The sequence below is a fragment of the Puma concolor genome, chromosome D2, assembly GCF_028749965.1.
Source record: "Puma concolor isolate L17-30 chromosome D2, mPumCon1.1.hap2, whole genome shotgun sequence".
Classification (NCBI taxonomy): Eukaryota; Metazoa; Chordata; class Mammalia; order Carnivora; family Felidae; genus Puma; species Puma concolor.
Window position 1 is genome coordinate 32,316,418 of NC_141677.1, and position 22,675 is coordinate 32,339,092.

Consider the following 22,675-nt stretch of genomic DNA (forward strand, 5'->3'; position numbering starts at 1 on the left):
CCAGGCCCTGAGTCTCAAGGCAGCTGCTGCGGTCACAGGCTTGCTGCTCTCCCCACAGGGGGTGGACGACCTCATCTCCCCAGACGCACTCAGCACCGTCAGAGAGATGGACGTGGCCAACTTCCGGCGGGTGCCCCGCATGCCTATCTATGGCACAGCCCAGCCCAGCGCCAAGGTGGGCACCCCAGGGGCCCCAGGGGGCTCGGGGGAGAGGGTGGAGCCCTTTCACTGATGGCCCTCCTGTCCCCCCAGGCCCTGGGGAGTATCCTGGCCTATCTGACCGATGCCAAGCGGAAGCTGAAGCATGTCGTGTGGGTCAACCTGAGGGAGGAGGCCGTGTTGGAGTGTGACGGGCACACCCACAGCCTGCGGTGGCCTGGGCCCCCCATGGCCCCTGACCAGCTTGAGGTGAGGCCGTTCTGCCTTCTGCACAGCCCTACCTCGGACCCTCCCCCGGCAGGGTCTTCAGAAGGTTCCATGCTCCTCTTGTAAGATGGAGAAACTGAGGCCCCAGGAGGAGCAGACTCAGGGAGGGGCTGATTTAGGACTCCCATTTTGGCCATCTCTCCCCGCCTCTGGGTCTGGCTCTCACCCCTGAGGCTCAGGGCAGGGCTGCTCCCCAAAGCCGGGACTGGTCCTGGCCATGGCGGCTTTGGCCTTCCGGGGTGGCCTGGAGGCTGCCTCGGTGGCCTGACCCTCTGTCCCACCCTCCCCTAGCACCTGGAGATCCAGCTGAAGGCCCACCTGAGTACGCCTTTCCCAGGCACGGGGGGGCCACCGACCCGCAGGTTCCAGACGTGCCTCACCACACGGGAGGTCTTCGCCCAGCACCGTGGGGCCTACCCCGGCCTCACTTACCACCGCATCCCCGTGCCAGACTTCTGCGCCCCCTGCGAGGAGGTGAGGGGGCTGCGCAGGCCGGACCTCTGGGGCAGAGGAGGCCCTCTCCCGCCTCCCCTCCGGCCCGGGCCTCGGCTGTGGGCACAGCTCTCCTGGGGGCCTGGGAGCTTGTTCAGCCTTCAGATTTGGCCCAGGTGGTTTATTCACAGCTTCGCGTCTGCATGTGCTTGTATGTGCGTGTGTGCTTATTATGTGTTGCAGGTGTTTGTGGCGAATGTGCGTCTGTTGGGGAGGCGTGTTTGGAGCGGGTGTGGGTGTCACTGTGGAGTGTGTGTATGTGTGTGGTGGGTGTGTTCGTGTGGAATCTGCGACGTTCTTCTGGTCTTTACCGGGGGATACATGGAGAACGTGCCTTTGGGGAACCGTGTGTTGTCGTGTGGGTACGGGGTTTGTGGAAGAGGGAGCTGCGGAGTGCTGGTGTATGACCAGGGTTGTGTGGGCGTGGTCTCCGTAGGGTTGTGTCTTTGCAGGTGTCTGTGTGGTTTGTGTCTTTAAGGTACAGGGGATGCATCTGGGGGGGGGGGTGTGCCCGCCACTTCCGGCATGTGGGTCGCTGTGCGATGTGTTTGGTGTTTGGTGATGTGTCCGTGCGGAGTGTGTTCTGTGCCGGGGGTGTGTGGGGACTTCTGATGTGTACCCTGTAGTAGGTGGTGGCTGGGGCTTGGATTCCCTGCCTCTGTGGGTCTGGTGGCCCGTAGTTTGTCGCCCCCTGGTGGACGTGTGCTGCAGTGCTCTGCTGAGGTCAGACCCCTGCCCTCGGGCTGGGTCGCGGGTTGGGCCCTTCCCAGGGAGGCAACAGGGCCAGGGCCTGGGAACACAGCTCATGGGAGTGGCATACACGTTTTGTGTCCTGGCAGTGTGTGTGTGTGTGTGTCTGCTCGCATGTCTGGTCGTGGCGCCTGGGGTAGGGGTGACGGTACACAGGGGTGTGGCCATTTACGTGCACGTGGTGAGTTGAGTGGTGAGCGCACAGGTTGTGAGCCTGACCCAGAACCTGGCACGGGGTATCCCAGGACAGCTGCTGGGATTTGCCGTTTGGGGGGGGAGGGGGGTAGGCCATGTTGGGAGCCTGCGGCCTCGAGCACCTGCCGACTTAGCCCCTGGTCTCCCCACCCAGGATTTCGACCGACTGCTTGAGGCCCTGCGGGCTGCCCTCGCCAAGGACGCGGGCACCGGCTTCGTGTTCAGCTGCCTCAGCGGCCAGGGCCGGACCACGACCGCCATGGTGGTGGCTGTGCTCGCCTTCTGGCACATCCAAGTATGCGTGGCCTGTCACGTGTGGATGGGGCAGGGTGGGGCTCGGTCCGGGGACGCTGGCTGTGGCAAGAGGGTGTGGGGGGCAGAGACGGGGCCTGGCGCGGTCCTGGAGCCTCTCCCATCAGTCTTGGGCAGAGGGCACGTGGGGCTGGCAGCGCCCCCGGCAAGGGGCTCCCCACAGCGGAGGGCGTGGCCTGGACAGAGGTGCTCCCTGGACTAGCAGCTGTCCTCCCTCAGGGCTTCCCCGAGGTGGGCGAGGAGGAGCTTGTGAGTGTGCCCGATGCCAAGTTCACCAAGGGCGAGTTTGAGGTGAGCATGCCCCAAGGGGCCCCCGGGGGACGCCTGGGCGAGGGGAGAGGGCGCGTCTCACTGGCAGGTCTGGGGATCCTCAGAGCTCCTCTTCATGACATCACCTTCTTCCACCTCATCATCTCCGTGCTCCCCTGCTCCCATTTCACAGTGAGCAAACCAAAGCACAGGTCCGCTTGGCTCCGGGCCCTGGCCAATGGCGATTGGAGAAGCGCGGGGTCAGTCTAGCCTGGCCCTGCTGCTGGGCTGCTCCGCCCTGGGGGAGGGGGGCCCTGGCCACCATCTTGTCTGGGTGACACCGACGCTCCCTGACAGGCACTTGGGACCCAGCTGTGGCTGGTGACCTCGATGCGGGGTCAGGGCCTGTCCTGCCCCACCCCCGTTTCAATCCAGGGCACTGAATGCGTAGCCACTAACATTTCTAATTTAGTCAGCCCTATATTGTACGCTTGCCACGTGTCATCAATTCAGACACCCTGCAAGTAGGTGGCTGTGTCCCTGCCCTACAGACGGGGAACGTGGAGCTCAGAGCTGGCATGTGGCTCTCTGGCATTGGTGCTGTGGTCGGCTCCCGCCTGGTTGGCTGGCCTCCTCACATTGCACTTGCCTTGCTGTCCCTGCTGCCCTGTCACCCTGGCCTCAAACTTGTCAAGCTCCCTCAGCTTCTTGGCCTTTGCATATGCTGTTCCCTCTCCAGAAACTCCTCTTTTCCTTCCTCTCGCTGATGTGCTGATTCTTAGATTTTTGTGTTTTTTTAATTGTGGTAAAATATACGTACGATGTAATTTACCATTTTAACCAGCCTTAAAGCGTACATTCGCATGGTCATGCACGTTCGCATTGTCGTGCAACCATCGAGTACCTTCGCATTGTTGCGCAACCATTACCATCATCCGCCTCCAAGACTCTTTCTTCATCGAAAACTGACCGTCCCCACAAAACAGTAACTCCCCATTCCTCCCTCCCCTCAGCCCCTGGTGACCACTGTTCTACTTTCTGTCTCTATGGATTTGGCTGTTCTAGGTACCTCAGATAAGTAGGATGATAGAGAATTTCTCCTTTTGTGTTTGGTTTATTTCACTTAGCACAGCATGGTGTTCTTGAGGTTCCGTCGTGTTGAGGGTCTATTAGAATTCCACTCTTTTTTAAGGCTGGGTAGCATTCTGTTGTATGTACAGACCACATTCTGTTTATCAGTTTATCTGTCGGTGGACACAGGTTATTTTCACCTTCTGGCTATTGTGAATGATGCTGCTCTAAACAGGGGAGTACAAATATCCATTCAAATATCTGCTTGCACTTTTAGAAGTAGAATTGCTGGATCATATGGCAGCCCGCTTAATTTTTGAACAACTTCCGTACTGTGTTCCATGGCAGTGGCACCACGTTACACTTCCACCAGCAAAGCACCAGGGTTTTCGTTTCCCCAACACCTGTTGTTTTTTGTTCTGATAGCAGCCATCCTGGTGGGTGTGAGGTGGCATCTCACTGTGGTTTTGAGTTGTGTTTCCCTAATGATGAGGGATGCTGAGCATCTTTCCATGTGCTTACGGGCCACCTGCGTGTCTTCTATGGAGAAGTGCCTGTTCAAGTGCTTTGCCCATTTTGGATTTGGTTTGTTTTGTTGTTGCATTATGGGAATTTTTAAACGTATTCTGGATATCAATCCCTTATCCGATATGTGATTTGTAAATATTTCCTTTGCTTCTGTTGGTTGCCCTTTGACACCTGTTGATAGTGTCCTTGCTTTTGTTGCCTTTGCTTCTGATGTCATATCTAACAAATCATTGCCCAATGCAACATCATGAAGCTTTCGTCTGTAGTTTCTTCTAAGAGTCTCATGGTTTTAGCTCTTTGTTTAGCTCTTTGATCCATTTTGAGTTAAACTTGCATGTGAATATCCAGTTTTCCCAGCACTGTTTCTTGGAAATGGACCTTCAGGTGGCCCTTAGTGTGGGGTGAGCCTGGGGCTGGGGGCCCCACCTACCCTCCTTGGTTTTCTCGGTGCTCCTCTGGCCCCAGGTGGTGATGAAGGTGGTGCAGCTGCTGCCCGCTGGGCACCAGGTGAAGAAGGAGGTAGATGCAGCCCTGGACACAGTCAGTGAGACCATGACGCCCATGCACTACCACCTGCGGGAAATCATCATCTGCACCTACCGCCAGGTGAGCCTCGCCCGGACCCAGGTGTCCTTCCCCATGTGCACGGCCCGGGTTGTGTTTGACTGGGTGTGAGGTGGCTAGGGATCCTGGGGGACCCTCCTCAGTTCTTAGTTATTTCTTCGCCTTTTGCAAGTGATCTGTGAAATGGAAACACCTCCGCCCCAACTCATCCTGGCTTGACTTTGGAGTGCTTGATGTCCAGCACCGGCGATATTCAGAGTAACCGCTGCTGCAGCCCTGGGACCAGTCACGGTGTGGCCGGTCAGAGCAAACACCCTGTCCTAGACCCCTGTGGTACTGGGTGTTAACCCTTCCGTTCCTGGGTTATGAGGGGCACCGAGGGTCTCGGGCAAGAGTCAGGTTGGTAGATGGGGCCACTCCAAGGTCTTGGCAGGTGGCCACGTAACCACCTGCAGGGAAGCCGTTCAGTGTTTTAGCAGCTGATGCTGCCTGGCTGCCCACCCAGGACCCGTGTATGTCTGTGCTGCCCGGGGCTGGCCCCAGATTGACCTGCTCAGTTAAAAATTCTGTTTGAATAACTCTTTAAGTTATAAGAATTAAAAGGTGGGGGCTCCTGGGTGGCTCAGTCGGTTGAGCGTCCGACTTTGCCTCAGGTCACGATCTTACGATTCATGAGTTCCAGCCCCGCATCGGTCTCTGTGCTGACGGCTCAGAGCCTGGTGTCTGCTTCGGATTCTGTGTCTCCCTCTCTGCCCCTCCCTCACTCATGCTTTCTCTCTCTCTGCCTCTCAAAAATGAATAAACGTTGAAAATTAAAAAAAAAAAAATTAAAAGGTTGGGGTGCCTGGGCAGGTCAGTTCAGTTAAGCGTCTGACTTTTGATTTTGGCTCCGGTCATGATCTCACAGTCATGAGATCAAGCCCCCAGTGGGGCTCCCCACTGGACATGGAGCCTGCTTAAGGATTCTCTCTCTCTCTCTCTCTCTCTCTCTCTCTCTCTCTGTCTCTCTCCCTCTCTCTCCCTCCCTCCCTTTCTCCCTCACCCCCTCTCTTGCCCCTCCTTTGTGCATGCATGTGTGTGCACGCTCTCTCTCTCTCTCAAAAAAAATAAAAAGTCTCCATGAAAGTACAAATTTTATGAAAAATCCAGAATTTCAGCCTATTTAGAAAAAAATGTGTCTTTCAATTAGTTGTCTGCAGGGCTCTGTCATATACAGCCCTCCTGGCCCAGTCATAGGACTTGACATTACCTTTTGGTAACCAGGCTCACCCGCCCCCATTCCAGAGGCCAGGATGCTGCTGACCTCCGCTGGGGGAGGATGAGGATCCCTGAATCCCATGCAGGGCTTCCTGGTGGTGGGGTTAGTTGTAGTGAGAAGTGGTGGGTGGGAGCAGAAGGAAGATATAGAGTCATTCCCCAGTATGGCCACCAGGTGGCCATAGTGAGCTGGGCCTGGGCCAAACTCAAAGGGCCTGAAGAGCAGGTCTTCATCTAGTCTTTTTCATCCCTGCTGCACATAGTTTCACATGGGAGCTTTAAAACTTACCCATGCCTGAGTTGCATCCCTAGAGAGCCTGATTTAGTAGGTCTGCTTGGGGGGCCAGGGAGTGGGTCCTTTTTTATAAGTTCCCTAGATGCTTGCAATGCGTAGTCAAGGTTGAGAACCACATAGTCTAGGCAGAAGTCCCCAACTTTAGTGAGTTTCAGGATTACCGGGAGGGCCTGTTTAAAATGCATGCTGCTGAGCTCCCGTGCTGAGTTTCCTATTTCGTAGGTCTGGATGTCTACTCTCAGATGACGCTGATTCTCCTGGTCAGGAGGTGGGGGGAGGCGGTGAGGCATACGGAGGGATCTGCTATAATACTGTCTCAGCCTCTTGCTGTCTTTTTTTTTTTTAATTTTTTTTAACGTTTATTTATTTTTGAGACAGAGAGAGACAGAGTGTGAACAGGGGAGGGGCAGAGAGAGAGGGAGACACAGAATCCAAAACAGGCTCCAGGCTCTGAGCTGTCAGCACAGAGCCCGACGCAGGGCTCGAACTCACGGACCGCGAGATCATGACCTGAGCCGAAGTCGGACGCTTAACCGACCGAGCCACCCAGGCACCCCTCTTGCTGTCTTTTTAATAAAAACTTTATTGAGCTAAAATTCACATACCATACAAACCAGTCATTTACAATGGGCAGTTCAGTAGCTTTTACGACGTTCGCAGAGCTGTGTAGCCACCACCACAGCCAGATTTAGGACATTTTCATTACCCTAAAAAGCAACTTCATACCCCAGTTCCCCACCCCCACCCCCACCCCAGCCCTAGGCAACCATGAATCTACTTTCTGCCTCTGTGGATTTGCCTTTTCTGGACGTTTCATAAAAGAGGGATCGTACAGGGCGCCTGGGTGGCTCAGTCGGTTGAGCGTCTGGCTGCGGCTCAGGTCATGATCTCACAGTCTGTGAGTTCGAGCCCTGCGTCGGGCTCTGGGCTGATGGCTCAGAGCCTGGAGCCTGCTTCAGATCCTGTGTCTCCCTCTCTCTCTGCCCCTCCCCTGCTCATGCTCTGCCTCTCTCTGTCTCAAAAATAAATAAAAAAACATTAAAAAAAAATTAAAAAAAAAAAAAGAGGGATCGTACAATACGTGTTCCTTTGTGACCCGCTTCTTTTGCAGAGCGTCATGTTTTCAAGTCTCAGCCATGTTGTCGCATGGATCACCATTTCATTTCTTTCTATGACTAATCTTCCATCGTGTGGATACATCACCTTTTGGGAATCCATTCATCCAGTCGATAGACGTTCAGGTTGTTTCCCCCTTTTGGCTATTAGGAATACGATGCTGCTTAGACGTTGATGTACAAGGTTTTGTATGAAGACCCTTGCACTTCTCTTGGCTATATATACCTGGGAGTAGAGCTGCTGGGTCATGTGCTAATTCCCTGGTTAATTTTTTGAGCACCTGGCAGACCATTTTCCAAAGCGGCTGTACCATTTAACATTTCTCCTAGCGATGCGTGAAGGTTCCCGTTTCTCCACATCTGACTAATTATGGTGGTGGTGGTGATTATCGTTTTCATTTGTAGCCTGCCTTCTGGTGTGAAGTGGTATTTCATGATGGTTTTGGTTTGCATTTCCTTTATGACTAATAACGTTGAGCATCTTTTCATGAACGTATTATCCATTTGTCTACATTTTTTTTTTTAAATTGTTTAATGTTTATTTTAGAGCGAGATTGAGAGACAGAGCATGAGTGGCGGGGAGGGCAGAGAGAGAGGGAGCCGAAGGGTCTGAAGCGGGCTTGGCACTAACAGCAGGGAGCCGGGTGCGGGGTTCGAACCCACGAGCCATGAGATCATGACCGGAGCTGAAGTCAGATGCTTAACTGAGTGAGCCACCCAGGCGCCCCCATTTATCTGTCTTCCTTAGAGAACTGTCTCTTCAGATCCTTTGCCCATTTAAACATTTTTTTTTTTGTCTTTATTGTTGACTTGCAGGAGGTCTTTATTATAGATACCAGTCTCTTATCAGGTATATGATTTGCAAAATTTTTCTCCAGTGGCTGCGATTAAAATTCTTTAGTCTGTCTTCACTTTCTTGATGGTGTCCTTTGATGCATGGAAATTTTACATTTTGACTTATCTATTCTTTCGTTGTTGCTGTGTGCTTTTGGTGTCATGTCTAATCATGAGGATTTACTTCTAAGAGGCAAATAGTTTCTTCTAAGAGTTGTATAATTATATCTCTTACATTTAGTTTTTGATCCCTCCTGAGTTGATTTTTATATATGGCATGAGATAGGGGTCCAGTTTCATTCTTTTGCATGTAGATAATCCAGTTGTCCTCGTACGTGTGTTGAAAAGACAATCCTTTCCCCACTGAATGGCTTTGACACCCCTAAAGAAATCCACTGACTGAAAACGTGGAGGCTTATTTCTGAACTTTCAATGCTATTCCATTGATCCATTTGTCTGTTCTGTGCCAGCACAACCCTGTCTTATTTACCGTAGTATTGCAGTGAATTTTGAAATTAGGAAATGGGTTCTCCAACTCTGAATTTCTTGAATTTCTTTTTCAGATTTTTTTTTTTTTTTTTTTTTTTGGCTATTCTTGGTCCTTTGCATTTTGAATTTTAGGATTACAGCTGAGATTTTGATGGGGATTGCGTTGAACATGTAGGTGACTTTGGGAAGTATTGCCATCTTAACAATAATTACTCTTTTGCTTCATGAACATGAGATGTCTTTCCATTTATTTAGGTCTTCTTTACTTTTTTACTTGATGTGTTATAGTTTCCAGACTGTAAGTTTTATACTTCTTATGTTAAGTTTTATTCATAAGTAGTTTATTGCTTTTGTTCTATTGTAGAATTGATTTCTCAATTTCATTTTTAGTTTGTTCATTGTTATTATATAGAAATACAGTTGATATTTGTATATATATTTTTTAGTATTTTTTAAATATTTGTTTTGAGAGACAGAGAATACGAGTGGGTGAAGGACAGGGGGAGAGAGAATCCCAAGTAGGTTCCATGCTGTCAGCACAGAGCCCGACATGGGGCTCGATCCCACAAGCCCTGAGATCATTACCTGAACCAAAATCAAGAGTCAGATGCCTAACCGACTGAGCCACCCAGGCGCCCTGATATTCGTATATTGATTTATCTTACAACCTTACTAACCTAATTCATTAGTTTTAATACCTTTTTAGTGAATTCTTAGAATTTTCTATTTATAAGATTATGCCATTTACAAATAGAGATAGTTTTACTTCCTTTCTTGTTTTAAAGTTTATTTATTGGGGCACTTGGGTGGCTTAGTCGGTTGAGTGTCCGATTTCGGCTCAGGTCATGTTCTCACAGTTTGTGGGCTCAAGCCCCCCATCAGGCTTTATGCTGACAGCCCAGAGCCTGAAGCCTGCTTCGGATTCTGTGTCTCCTTCTTTCTCTGCCCCTCTCCTGCTCACGCTCTCTCTCTCAAAAATAAATAAATGTAAAAAAATAATAATAGTAAAAAATAAAGTTTATTTATTTTAAGAGAGAGAGAGAGAACATGAGCATAGGGGAGGGGCAGAGAGCGAGGGAGAAAGAGAATCCCAAGTAGGCTCTGTGCTGTCAGCCTGGAGCCCGACTTGGGGTTCGAACCCACGAACAATGAGATCGTGACCTGAGCTGACATCAAGAGTGGGACGCTCAACTGACTGAGCCACCCAGGCACCCCTACATCTTCCTTTGTAATTTCGATGGCTTTTATTTAATTTTCTTGCTCAATTGCCCTGGTAGGTCCTCCAGTAGAATGTTAAATAAAAGTAGCTAGAGCAGACATCCCTGTTCTGTTCTTGGTCTTAGGGGGCAAGCTTGCAGCCTTTCACGTTAAGTATGATGTTAGCTATGACCTTTTCGTAGATATTCTTGTCATCTTGAGAAAGTTCCCTTCCATTCTCAGTTTATCAGGGTTTTTTTTTTTTTTTTTTAATTTTTTTTTTTTTCAACGTTTATTTATTTTTGGGACAGAGAGAGACAGAGCATGAACGGGGGAGGGGCAGAGAGACAGGGAGACACAGAATTGGAAACAGGCTCCAGGCTCTGAGCCATCAGCCCAGAGCCCGACGCGGGGCTCGAACTCACGGACCGCGAGATCGTGACCTGGCTGAAGTCGGATGCTTAACCGACTGCGCCACCCAGGCGCCCCCCTTTTTTTTTTTTTTCATGAGGAGGCGTTTTAATATTATCAGATGCCTTTTCCATGTCTGTTGAGATGATTATATGGTTTTTGCTCTTTATTCTATTGACGTGGTATATTACTTTAATTGGATTTTGGATGTTAAACCAGCCTTGCATTCCTGGGTTAAATCCGACTTGGTCATGATGTGTACCTTTTTACGTTGCTAGATTTGGTTTGTTGAAGATTTTTGCATCAGATTTGTAAGAGGTACTGGTTCGTAGTTTTCTTTTTCCTTTGATGTCTTTGCTTGGTTTGGCAGTAGGGTGATGCTGGCCTCATGGAATGTCACTGTCTCACTTTTGCAGAGGAGATTGACACCTAGACTGGAGAGAGGCCATCATAAGAGCATTAGTCAGCTTGGGCGGCCACAACAAAATACCACAGACCACATGGCCTAAGCAACAGAAACTTATTTTCTCACGATGTGAATGCTGGAAAGCCCAGGATGAAGGTTCTGACCGATTTGGTTTCTAGTGAGTGCTCTCATCCTGCATGCATATGGCCGCCTTCTCATCATGTCCCCTTATGGCCTTTCCCTGGTGCCTGTATGTGGACAGATAGCAGGGAGGGAGAGAGAAAGGCATGGGCCTTCTGGTACCTTTTCTTATAAGGACACTAACCTTAGAGGTCCCAGGACTGCAGGAAGAGCTAAAAGCAACCTTAATCCCAGTGGTGGGGATTTCACAGGCCAGTTTTAAAAAAAGAAGGACCTTTCTAAGGTTGCCAGTGTATAACCTTGTTAAACGTATCCGTTTTCAAGAAAAGGAAGGAAGGAAAGAAAGAAACAAAAAGTTTAAAAACCTAACTGCCATCAAATGTGGTTGGCATTTCATAAAAGAAAGGATGTTTTAGTACCAGAAAAGTAGAATGGACTTTATCTCAGAGTGGAGAACATTCCTTGAGCAGGTTTGCATTTCTAAATTCCTGTGGACTCATGAAACCGGTTATGGACCCCGATTTGGGAATCACAGCTTTTGGCAACCGGGCCTCTATGTCCTTTAGTCAGAAAGGCAGAACACCTCCTTCAAGGTCACCCTGCGCTTGACCTGGCCGGACCCGGAGCACGCGTCCTGCCTGAGGTCAGGCTGGCGTGAGCTGCTCCAGCTGCCTCCAGATTAGAAGGGGCCTCTGGCCCGCTCCGTGCATGCGTGTGGACTCTGGAATGGAGTTCATTAAGGAAGTGGGTTAGATTGTTCTGGGCTGACTGGCAGAAGGAATGTGGATGTGGGAATGGGAGGGGCCTGGGTGCCGACAGCCTCTCTGACCGCCTGCGTCCCCACCTGCCAGGCTGCATCAGCACTGCTTCCTGGCAGGGCTTGGCTGGGCACAGGAAGCGTTCAGCTAATGGGGGGGCTCTGAGGACCCCTGCAGGGCCGGAGCATCCTGTGATGTTCCTGGAGCTTCCAAGTCCCCATAGAGACCCTCAGATTTTAGTGCTAAAGGACTTACAGAGCGTCTGTCTCCTCTGTTTGCAGATGAGCTAGAGAGTGGGTTGTCTAGGGTCCCCTGTGAGTTGGTAGCAGAGCGGGGATAAGACACAAAAATTCTCACTCCTAGCCCCAAGCCCCTCCCCTGACCACGTCACCTTTCACCTGAGGGTCTCGGTCCCTGTTGTCCCTGGTGGGCTGCAGGCCTCACTACTTGAAGCTCCAGAAAGGCAGCTGCTTCCTCTACCCTTTCCCTCCCGTGGACTGACTCCTCTAGAAATGGGCAGGTGCATCTCACCCTTGGTACCTGGCTGTTTATTTAAATTTATTTTTAATGTTTATTTTTGAGAGAAAGAGAGAGAGAGAGAGAGAGAGAGAGAGAGAGAGAGAGAGAGAATGAGCGGGGGAGGGGTAGGGAGAGAGGGAGACACAGAATCCGAAGCGGGTTCCAGGCTCTGATCCGTCAGCACACAGCCAGACAAGGGCCACGAACCGTGAGATCATGACCTGAGCCAAAGTCAGACACTTAACCGACTGAGCCACCCAGGCGCTCAGCCACCCAGGCGCCCCAAGTACCTGGCTGCTTATTTAACACAGCAGGCCCTGGGGCGCCTGGGTGGCTCAGTCGGTTGAATGTCCGACTTCAGCTCAGGTCATGATCTCACACTCTGTGAGTTCAAGCCCCGCGTCAGGCTCTGTGCTGACAGCTCAGAGCCTGGAGCCCGCTTCAGATTCTGTCTCCCCCTGTCTCTGCCCCTCCCCTGCTCATGCTCTGTCTCTCTCTGTCTCAAAAATAAATAAAAACATTAAAAAAAAATTTTTTAAATAAACACAGCAGGCAGGAGGGCTGTTTGTAGCTTGTTATTTTAAAGACAATGTTAGACCATAGTTTCAGCTCATGGACACTTTATCTTGTTTGCTGAAGAGTCTTACATCGTCATCATATTTCATGTTCACAGAGTCTGTAGAGTGGAAGCACCCAGTGTCACCCACCGTCCCCGTAGAGGTGGACTGTCACATCGCCCCCCGTTGTGCTCTGGGTGGGTGATGCCACATTGAACGTCGTAGTGTGTGTTGCTCTTTAATCGGTGCAGATAATTTCTGTAGGCTGATGCTTAGAAGTAAGTAAGATTGGTGACGGAGTCGGAAGGTCAGACCTCATTTTTCTTTTAATTATTTTGGAGAATTTCAAACAAAATTTCAAAACTGGGAGAGTGATTTCATGAACCCTTGTGTGCCCACCTCCCAGCTTCAGGAATTACCAATCAGGGCTAGTCTTAGTTCACCTAAGGTTCCTCCCCAGCCCTCTCCCTGCCCCCCCCCCCCCCAGATTATTTTGAAACAAGTCCCAGACCTCCTGTTACTTCCTCTGCCAGTATTTCAGCAGGTACCTTAAGGGGGGGAGGGATCTTTTATTTTTTTTCTATTTTTTTTTAATCTTTATTTTTGAGAGAGAGAGAGAGACAGAGTGTGAGCAGGGGAGGAGCAGAGAGGGAGACACAGAATCCAAAGCAGGCTCCAGGCCCCGAGCTGTCAGCACAGAGCCTGACGCGGGGCTCGAACTCACGAACTGTGAGATCGTGACCTGAGCCGAAGTCAGACGCTCCACTGACTGAGCCACCCAGGCGTCCCAGTGGGGAGGGATCTTTTAAAAAAAGGTCATTATCATACTTAAAATGACAGTAGTTTCTTACGATCTAATACCTGGTGAGCCTTTAGATGTTCTCACCTGGTCCCACAGAGTCTGTTGGCCTTGGATCAGGATCCAAACAAGCGCCACAGCTCACATGTGGCCGATGTGGCCCGTGGAATCTAGAACCGCTCTGCCCGCTCTTCTTCCCCTGAAGTGTGTCTGCTGAGGTAACGGGCTTGCTCACCGGGCATCCCCCAGTCTGGACCCTGCTTGTTGCACCCCCAGGTTTAGCTGGGCCATGTCATGTCGCAGCTCCTGTGCCCCCTGTCTCGCCGGGTAGAGCCAGAGGCTCCATCAGATTTGGCTTGGTTTCGGCCAGCAGAGTCACAGGGGTGCTGTGTGCCGCCACGTGGGCTCAGAAGGCCCCGTGGTCTCTTCTGTGACCTGGCAGCTGCAGCTGCTCGTCCCCTGCGCTCTTTACTTCATTGAGGGTTTGCAAAATAGTGATATGCTGGCTCTCTCGTTCCCTCTCCACGAATTAACTGCAGTACTTACGGAAAGATACTTGGCCGGGGTGCAGGGGAGGCAGGAAGGCAGGCCCTGAGCTTGGGTTTTCACTTGATTTGCTCCTGTTCAAAGGAGGTTTGGGAGGGGCTTCTCTAAAGCCAAGGGGAAGGCTGTTGGGGTTGGTGAGCCCTAAGGTCCCTCCAGAGTCGGATAGACCTGCGGTCGGTGATGAGGGTCTGGGTGACCTGGGTGGGCCGGGAGAAGAAAGATGGAGGGGCTCCTGGGGGGAGGCTGGGAGTTGTTAGAGGCCAGTGCTGGAGGCCAGGGGACCCAGCCCCCATGTGTCCCCACTGGGAACCTGTGTGGGAGGCACCCCCAGCAGCGGGGGTACTCCTGGCTCAGTCCTTACTCTGTACCTGTGCCTGATGAAGGGCAGACCGTAACAGTGCCTCCATTTTGTATCTGAGGAAGGGAGGCACTGGGCTTGCCCAAGAACCCACAGCTGGTGGGTGGCAGGAGGAGAGAGAGGCCCCAGACCGACTCTCAGGTCACATCCACTCCGGGTGCCACACGGCTTCCCAAGTCGGAGGCAGTTACACTTCCCTCCCACCTCAAGCCCTGCTGTGGGGGAAGAGAACAACTAGAATCCATGATCCTTGCCCTTGTATTCCTAGCCTCAGAAGGCCGGAGGGTAGGAGCAAATCCCAGCCTCGGGTCACAGGTATAGGAGTGGGGTGGGGGGGTGGGACCAAAGCTGCATACACATTTTCCATGGAGATAAGCCTTGCCTGGTGTACTAACAGTCTGGGCCGCCCTCTCTGCCTGGGCCCGATTTGGGCTGCCTGGCCTCTGTGGGTTGCAGCTCAGTGATGCCTCCCCCATTCTCTAGAGCGTCAGTGACAGTGGGTCAGCGCCTGATCAATCCTATGCGTGTGAGGGGGCCAGAATGCTCAGGGCATTTAGAAAACCACCTCGAAAGGAAAAAAAAGAGAAACCTCTTTGAACTAAGCCACTCCTTGAGGTTTCGATAGAGGTGAGAAGGCTGGGCCCCAGGCTGAGAGAATCCAAGATGGCCACCAGCCCACAGTGGTGACACCATCTGGTGAATTAGTTGTTTCCTGCTGGGCCTGGAAAGGGAAAATATTTGTGACAGAAACCAAGGTCAGGGCTCCTGGAGGAAGTCCTGCTAGAATCATTAATGCCAGGGGGCCTTTTCCTTAGCCTTGGCTGGTGACGTTAATTCTTAGTGTTCTGTATTTAACACAGTCTAATGTGTCTCCCTTCTGCCCCTTCAGAAAGAGTTTGAAGAAAAGCTGAGATAAAAGCCCCGCAAAGAGAAAGAAAATGTCCTTTGGTCTCAAGTTGAGATTTATTTTATGAAGACTGTAGTGCTTTAACTTTGAGCAGTGCTTTTCGAGTTTTCTCAGAACTTACTTTTTTGTCTCCTTTGGTCCTCAGAGCCGCTGGTAAGGAGATGGCAGTGGGATTTACAAGGCCCATTTTACCGAGGAAGGCACTGAGGCCTAATGACTCTGTGACCAGCTTGAGGCAGGACCAGAACCTGTCTCCCAACTCCTCTGCCTGTGTTCCTTTCCTTCTGGACGACCATGACCCAGGAGGCAGTTTTATTGTGGTGGAAAAAGGAGGGGTCGGCAGGGACGTCCCCAGGCCCTACTGCAAGGACGTCCCCAGGCCCTACTGCATGCGCCTGCCCGGGTTGGTGCAGAGTTGCCAAGAGGTCAGAGACTGAGCTCAGTGTCCCCAAAGTCGAAGGTTATTATCTTACGAAAAATATAGAGTGAGACAGTTTTGGCTCTGAGCCCCAGGTGGGGTCTCTCTCAGTCTCTCCAAGACTCTGGCTTGGCCAAAGCTGTTCCCTGGAGACCTCATTCCAGTAGGTAATGCGTCTCCGGGGCCAGGGCCATGCGATCGGAGCCACCCTGGAATGCCGTGTGCTGTCACATAAAATACGATGGAGGGAAAGGGTTGCCTCCTAAGGCTCTTTCACACTCAGCCCAAAATTGAGCCAGTGGGTCATCCAGCGGCTGCCAGAACGGGGAGAGGGTGTGTGTGTGTGTGCCGCGTGCGTGTGCACATGCGTGCACGTGTGTAGGGCCCGCGTTCTCAGTAGCTGAGACCTCTCTCGCTTTCCCTTCCTCCTCGCCGTGTGGCTGAGCTGGAGCAATTTGCACCCTGCAGGGGCGTTTCCCGGTTTATGCAGCAGCAGGCATCCACAGAGCCAGAGCCGTGTGCCAGGCTTGTTTCTAAGTGCGCACCCGAGGCTTGGAACTCGCAGTGGTTTGGGAGGGGTGCACACCTCGGCCGCGCCCACTCCGCGTGCACGAGCCGCTGCGTCCGTGCGCACGGCTGTCGTTGTCAGGGTCGTGGTTGTCACTGGGGCCGCCTCTTTCTGCTGCTTGTCTCTCTTCTGCCGTGCAGGGTCTCGGCTCTGAAACTCTGACCGCAGGCCCTGCCTGGCCCACCTCGGGCTCTGGAGACGCCAGTCTAGTGAGCAGATAGATGGGCAGGAGGTTGAGTAAGTCCTTGTACGATGAAACAGGAAAACTCGGCCCTGCCTTCCTTATGCCTTCTTGTTCTTTGTCCACACTGCCCGTCTGCCAGGAGAGGGCAGTCTTCTCTAGCGACCTGAGGAGCCCTGGGTGTGGGTCGGAAGCCCTGAGCTCTAGCCTGGCCTCTGCCAGCAGCTCCCTGCACGACCTTTGCCACATTGCTTTGGCCTGCCCGGGCCTCTCCTGTGCCATCTGTCACCTGGGGTCACTGTTGCTTCCCCTACCTGCCTTGAAGGGTGGTGGTGAGCACCGGCCGGGGTACTAGGTGAGGTGGGAGCGGGTGTGCAGGGGGTGGTGGGCAGTGGGGCTGGGACACCTGGCCAGCCCACTAGGTTATGTGCAGGGCAGTGGGCTCCTGAGGGCGGGGACCATGCTTGGCACTGAAGTGCAGAGCCCGGCTAGGGGTGAACAACCTTTGGTGAATGAATGACACACACAGAAGCCCATGGTGCCAGGTTTAGTCCCTTCCTGCTCTGAAAGTACTGAACAGGAGGTGTTCTTTGGAAAACCGGTTCCTTGTCTATGGGCCGAGGGCCGTTCTCTCCCTTCTTGGGAGTTACAGAAAGCTTCCGCGTGCTTGACGCCCCAGGACAGGCCTGAGGACAGTTTACAGGGACTCGTAGAAAGCCCCTGGAAGCAGCTGGCACCGATTGCTTGAGGGCCCATGTCCGACAAGGAGTGGGCGGTGTGTTGAACTTTGAGAATGATGGGGTCGGAGCTCTGGGACCTTGCCCTGCGGAGACGAACCAACTTTGAGGGCTGTCTGTCCAGCCCGGACTCTGCCATGCCCGCCTGCCCAGCCCAGAATCCTGCTTCACCTGGACAGCAGAGGCCACGGGGCCATGCTCGTGCCAACTGAGTGGGTCGGGGGAACGGCAGCAGGGATACTCGAGTAACAGGGGTGTTGTCTGGCCCGGATTGACTCAGGCCCTGAGCCTGGCCCCACTTGTTCCCCTTGTTTCTCTTTTTGGGCTCCGTTTGCCCGGCAGCCTATGCTGTGCCCAGCTCTCCAGGTGACCCTGACATGTCAGTTCACCTCTTTGACCTTGATCTCCCCTTCCGGAAGGCAGAGGGGTTGATCTAGGTAACCCCAGGCGGTCTGTGATTTGGGGCTTAATAAAAACGGAAGATAGACCCGTTAGTCACTGACTTGGCAGACGTTTATCGCATACCTTCCAAGTGCCGGGCACTGTGCTAGTCCTGGGCATACCTCAGAACGGGGACGCTCCTACCCTCGGGGGACCCACGCTCTCTGAGGGAGACACGTGAGGAACAGCATATGAGTCAAAGTCACGTCGTGTCGGGTAGCGATACGTCTGTGGGCGTAGGGGGTTGCAGTCTTAACATCCGATCTGGGTTAGGAAAGGGCTTGATGAAGAAGGTGGCATTTGCACAAAGATCGGAGGGGGTAAATGGGAGAGCCATGCTGACATCCAGACAGAGGGATATGGCAAGTGCAAAGGCCCTGAGGTGGGGGCTTCCTGGTGTGTTGGAGGGGCAAGGAGGAGGAGCAGGGAGGGGCAAGAGAGGAGGTCAGCGGCCACGCGGACAGGGGAAAGGCTGGATGGGGCCTGGTCTGGGATCGATAATCCAGGGACGATCACACAGACGTTGGTTTCTCCACTGAGTGCCAGTGGGGGCCTGTGCAGTGGGTTGAGCAGAGGAGCCGACTTAAGATTCTAGCAGGATCACTCTGGCGCTGTGTTGAGAATAGGTCTCAGAAGTGGGAGGGAGGGTGGCCAGGGAGGCCAGACAGGTGCTTGACTTGAGGTGGTGAGAGGTGAGCTTCATCTGGGAGTGTTTGAAGTGGAGTCAATGAGATGCCCTGACTAGCTGGATGTAGGGCCGAGAAAGGGTGAAGGTGGGGAGAAATGCCAGGCTTTGGGCTGAGCAGCAGGAAGGATGAGCAGTAAGACGGGCAGACACGCGGGCGGGCAGATTTGGGGAGACCTCAGGAGGTTCGCCTGGGACATGCTCTGTGAGTTTGAGAAGCCAGATCGATATCCCCCTGGAGCCCACAGGCAGGGGTAGCACGGCAGAGTCCGGATTCCCGGGGGTGGAGGTGCACATGTGGGGTCCCCAGTGTCCTGCCTGGAATCCCGATTCCAGATGGCACTGGAAGTGTGCTCACCCACCAACCCCTTGCCTGCTTCACGCCTAGTCTGAGCCCTGACACTGACATTCAGGGTGGTGGGGAGGAGGGAAGGTGGGAGCCTGCTTAGAGTCCGGTGCCTGCCCCCAGGCTTGTCTTCCAGACCGATCGTTCCTTGGGGAGCAGAGGAGGCCGAGAAGGGGCTGGAGCACTCAGAGCAGGCTTCAGGAGAGCCAGGGCTCGGCCAGGGCCCGAAGGGACGAGTGGAGCAGGGCCAGGCCTGGTGGAGGAGAAGGGCTTTCCAGGCAGGAGCAAGGCCGGGGGGTAAAGGTAGAGAGGCAAGAGTGAGACAGGGTGTGGTTGAGCTCGACTGTGGCGAAAGGGCCCAGGGTGGTCAGAGAGCTGAGCTGGGTGTTTGCAATGCCTGTCCCAGACGGGAACTCTGGCGTCTGGCCCGGCCTCATCTGCAAAACGGGACGTCCCTCTTCTTTCACGGGGTTGCTAGGAGGGCAGGTTAGGATCTAACAGTGAGCTCTGGGTGTGATGTGCTCGGTCTGGCATGTGGTATGTAGTCGGCCCCAGACACACCTGGGGAGGCACATCAGCCCGGCCTCCGTGGGCCTCTTCCTTGTGGCCCAGCAAAGAGCAGAGCTTCAGGAGAACCACTGCCTGCCACGCTGAGGCTGGCCGACCTCAGGCGGAGAGAGCTGAAATGCCCAGCACCCCGGCCACCTTTCCGAGGCCTCTTCTATTTTAGGGCTCAGGCCCAGTGGATGAGGAAGCCTTGTCCAGCTCCACCACAGCTAATGACAGCCTGGCCGGCCGGGCCATTTAAAAATGGTGCCACTATTTTTATCGACAGGAGGTGGCTGGCCTCTTCTCCTCCCCAGATGGTGCCAACATGGGGTGATTTTAAGGAAACCAGGGCCTTGATGGGAAGATGGGTCATTGTCCCAAATCATAGCCTGCGATCATGCAGGAATAGCCCATGGCACCTCGTGGGGGGGGGGGGGGGGTGTCAGTGTCACCTTTACTTGTGGTCCGAATTTAGAGATAATTCTACCCTACTTACCAGTAGGGCTCAGAAGGACACTCAACCTCTCCACCCTGAATATTCCTCAGACTCTGTCCCCTCTGGTGTCTCTGGGAGCAGCAGGCCTCTGTCCCCATGGGAGCGGGGGGCTTGGAGAGGATAGGGCTTGTGTGGCTCTGCCCCCGGGCCAACCCGTGGGCCAACCCAGAGCTGAGGGCTTCTCATGCCTGTAGGATGTGTCGTTAGAGCTCTCTAGCTGAAAGCAGTTTAAAATGGTTCTTGCCTGGTGGATCTGGGGGTGACTTCCTCTCCTTTCTAAGAAAACGTCGAGTAGGCTCCAGGGATGGAGATTGGGAAGGGATGGGGTGATGAGTGCCCAGTGTGGTGTAGCACGGAGTAACCACTTAGGGCTCGGCGGATGGTGGTGTATTGGCCATACTTTGTATCTAGGTAGAAACTTCTTTTAATTTTTTGTCCACTTCCTGATTTCTTTTTTTTTTTAAATGTTTATTTTTGAAAGAGAGACACAGAGCACGGGTGGGGGAGGGGCAGAGAGCGAGGGAGACACAGGATCCGAAGCAGGCTCCAGGCTCCGAGCTGTCAGCACAGAGCCCGACGTGGGGCTCGAACTCATGAACGGTGAGATCAGACCTGAGCTGAAGTCGGACGCTTAACCGACTGAGCCATCCAGGGGCCCCTCCGCGTCCTAATTGCTAAGCAAAACTGCACTTTTTTGAGCCCCTGGTTGGTTGGTCCTGAAAACAAGGCACCCGTCTTTCTCTGCTCCATTCATCTTCCTGCAGCAGCCATGGGGCCATTTCCACCCTCACATCCGCCAGAAGCCTTCAGTGGCCCCTTTGTCCATAGCATCAGGGCCTGGAGTGGCTTCCACACCCTATTCTGGGCCCCAGCCTCCCCTGTTGCCCCCTTCCCTGTCAGTCTCCCTTGGACACACTTCACTCTCTGACCCCTTTCCTCCCCCTCTCAGGGCACCTTCCTGCCCTGCTTTTTCCCAACCCACCTCTAATATCACCACCTTTTTTTTTAAAGTGTATTTATTTATTTTGAGAGGGACAGAGAGTGAGTGGGGGAGGGGTGGAGAGAGAGAGAGTGGGACAGACGATCTGAAGCAGGCTCCAGACTCTTGAGATGTCTGTCAGCAGTGAGCCTGACGCGAGGCTCAAACTCATAAACTGAGATAATGACCTGAGCTAAAGTTGGACCCTAACCGACTGAGCCACCCGGGCACCTTTTTTGATGCCCGTCCTGGTCCAGCCCCCTGCCCTGCCTTGGTCCCCTGACCCGGTTGCTCTGGGTGCTCTGCAGTTGTCCTCTGCCCCCCACCCAGACTGTGAGTGTCACTGCAGGCAGGGCCTACGCACGCTTCCTCTTCCTGTTGTAGCGCTCTCTCCTGCTCCATAGATCACCGTGGCTCTTCATGGTTTACAGGGGCACCTTACGTGCTCTAGCAATCCCACCTCCAGAATCATGGGGGCTGACAGGTGAAATGGTAGAACTGGGACCAGAGCCCCATCATGTCTCCCAGGGAGTCAGAGCAGTGGTCGTGGGCCCTCCCTGCTCTGGGGCCCCATCCACTGCCCACCCTCCACTCCTGCCCCATCCCTGGGGACCCAGAGCTCCCTCCGGATGGTGTGGGTGGGCTGGCTGTGCAAGTTTCCGTAACCACTTGCTCCATCCCGGGAAGGCTGTTACCTGAGGCAGAAATGGGGGGTAGGGGAGCTCAGGCCCTGCAAACGGTCCCCCTCCAGCTCCTGGTTCTTGGGGCTGTAGGTCATGTCATGTCTGGGGCCTTCCTGCGGCGGCCCGGAGGAGACACACTGGGCTGAGCTGTGTCCCCGCGAGAAGGCTTTCAGCCATGGCCCGGCTGTTGGGAGGCCGCCCTTCCTGGTTCCCGGAGGCCCTGGACTGGCTCTGCCCCCTCCCGCAGATGTTTCTGGCACCCGAGGGAACAGCCTCTGAACTACATCTTCTTCCTGGAGCACAGAGAGCTGCTCTGGGCCCTGGGTGGGGGCCTGGAGGGTGTGGGGTGAGAAGGGGCGGGGGGTGAGATGAGGTGCCGTGTTCCCTCTCCGGAGCTCAGCCTCCAGGCTGGGCTGCATGTCTGTGGCAGGTCAGAGGAACAACTCAGACCTGGTGGCAGGGACACTGTCCAGCGGGGGAGCTGACTCTGTATGTCTTGGGGTGCCCACCGATGCCCATGCCAAGAAAGCCTCAAGAGGACCCCATTTAAGTCCCCTTCCTCCTAAGCATTAGCCTCCTGTGAGTCTTCTGTTAATAGGTCACTCCTACCCCCAAACCTTCAGTGGCTCCCCCCATGCTAAAGCCATGGTGCTATACCCTGGCCACAGAGAATCACCCGGGGAGCTTCTTGGAACCCTGATGTGTAGGCCCACAGGCTCCCATCTGATCGGTCTGGGCTGGGGCCCCAGGCATCTGCATGCCAGGGTGGGAACTGGGCTGGAGTAGAGGGTAGGCTTCCACACTTGGCTGCCAGTCCAGCTCCCCTTCCTGTCCCCTCACACCCTCGTTCCAGCCAGGCCAGCCCCTTCCAGTCCCCACCTGCCGGGCACCGGCCTCACCTCTGCACCGCCCCACAGGCTGCTCGCTCTCTCCACCCACACAGCCCAGCCAAATCCCACGCTCTCTGGGAAGCCTATCTTTAATCATGTGGCTGTCCTTTCTCTCCCCAGCATGTCACCTGGTGCTGTTCTCCTAGAAGCTGCCCAAGGTGGCTCGTTAAACAGATTGATGTCCCTCCACCCAGTGCACACACAGCTCTTTCTCCCCTCAGCCACCGGATCTCTTGTTTATCCCCGGCCCTGGTGGCCTTTCTGGGATCTGTCCCAGCCTTGCGGAGGGTAGGGCCAGGGCCGAGGGCTATATTGACTCCCTTCTGCCCCTGATCCTGAGCCACTTGAGGAATGGGCGAGGAAGTCGGCGAGGGACCGGTTGGGGTCAGAGGCCAAGAGGGGGGTCCCCCTCCCAGACAGCGATACACTCACCTGCCCGTGAGCAGCTGGAGGCCACGGAGCCTGGGCCACGGGGGTGTGGAGGTGTGGGGGGTGGGTTAGGCCGTGCTGCATCCACAGTCGGAGC

The 22,675-nt window shown here is 53.9% G+C and overlaps 1 protein-coding gene across 4 annotated transcripts in view; it reads left to right on the forward strand.

The window, feature by feature from the left end:
• The window catches only part of PALD1 (phosphatase domain containing paladin 1), a 73,283-nt gene that overhangs the window by 48,039 nt on the left and 2,569 nt on the right, over nt 1-22,675 (forward strand). For 3 of the 4 annotated variants that reach the window (XM_086679902.1, XM_086679901.1, XM_086679900.1), the window contains exons 13-18: nt 59-175; nt 253-408; nt 718-900; nt 2,018-2,158; nt 2,395-2,466; nt 4,489-4,629. In XM_086679902.1, the coding sequence (XP_086536028.1) occupies nt 59-175; nt 253-408; nt 718-900; nt 2,018-2,158; nt 2,395-2,466; nt 4,489-4,629 (810 nt within the window). The remainder of the gene's footprint in view (nt 1-58; nt 176-252; nt 409-717; nt 901-2,017; nt 2,159-2,394; nt 2,467-4,488; nt 4,630-22,675) is intronic. The other variant, XM_086679903.1, reaches the window with a different exon arrangement.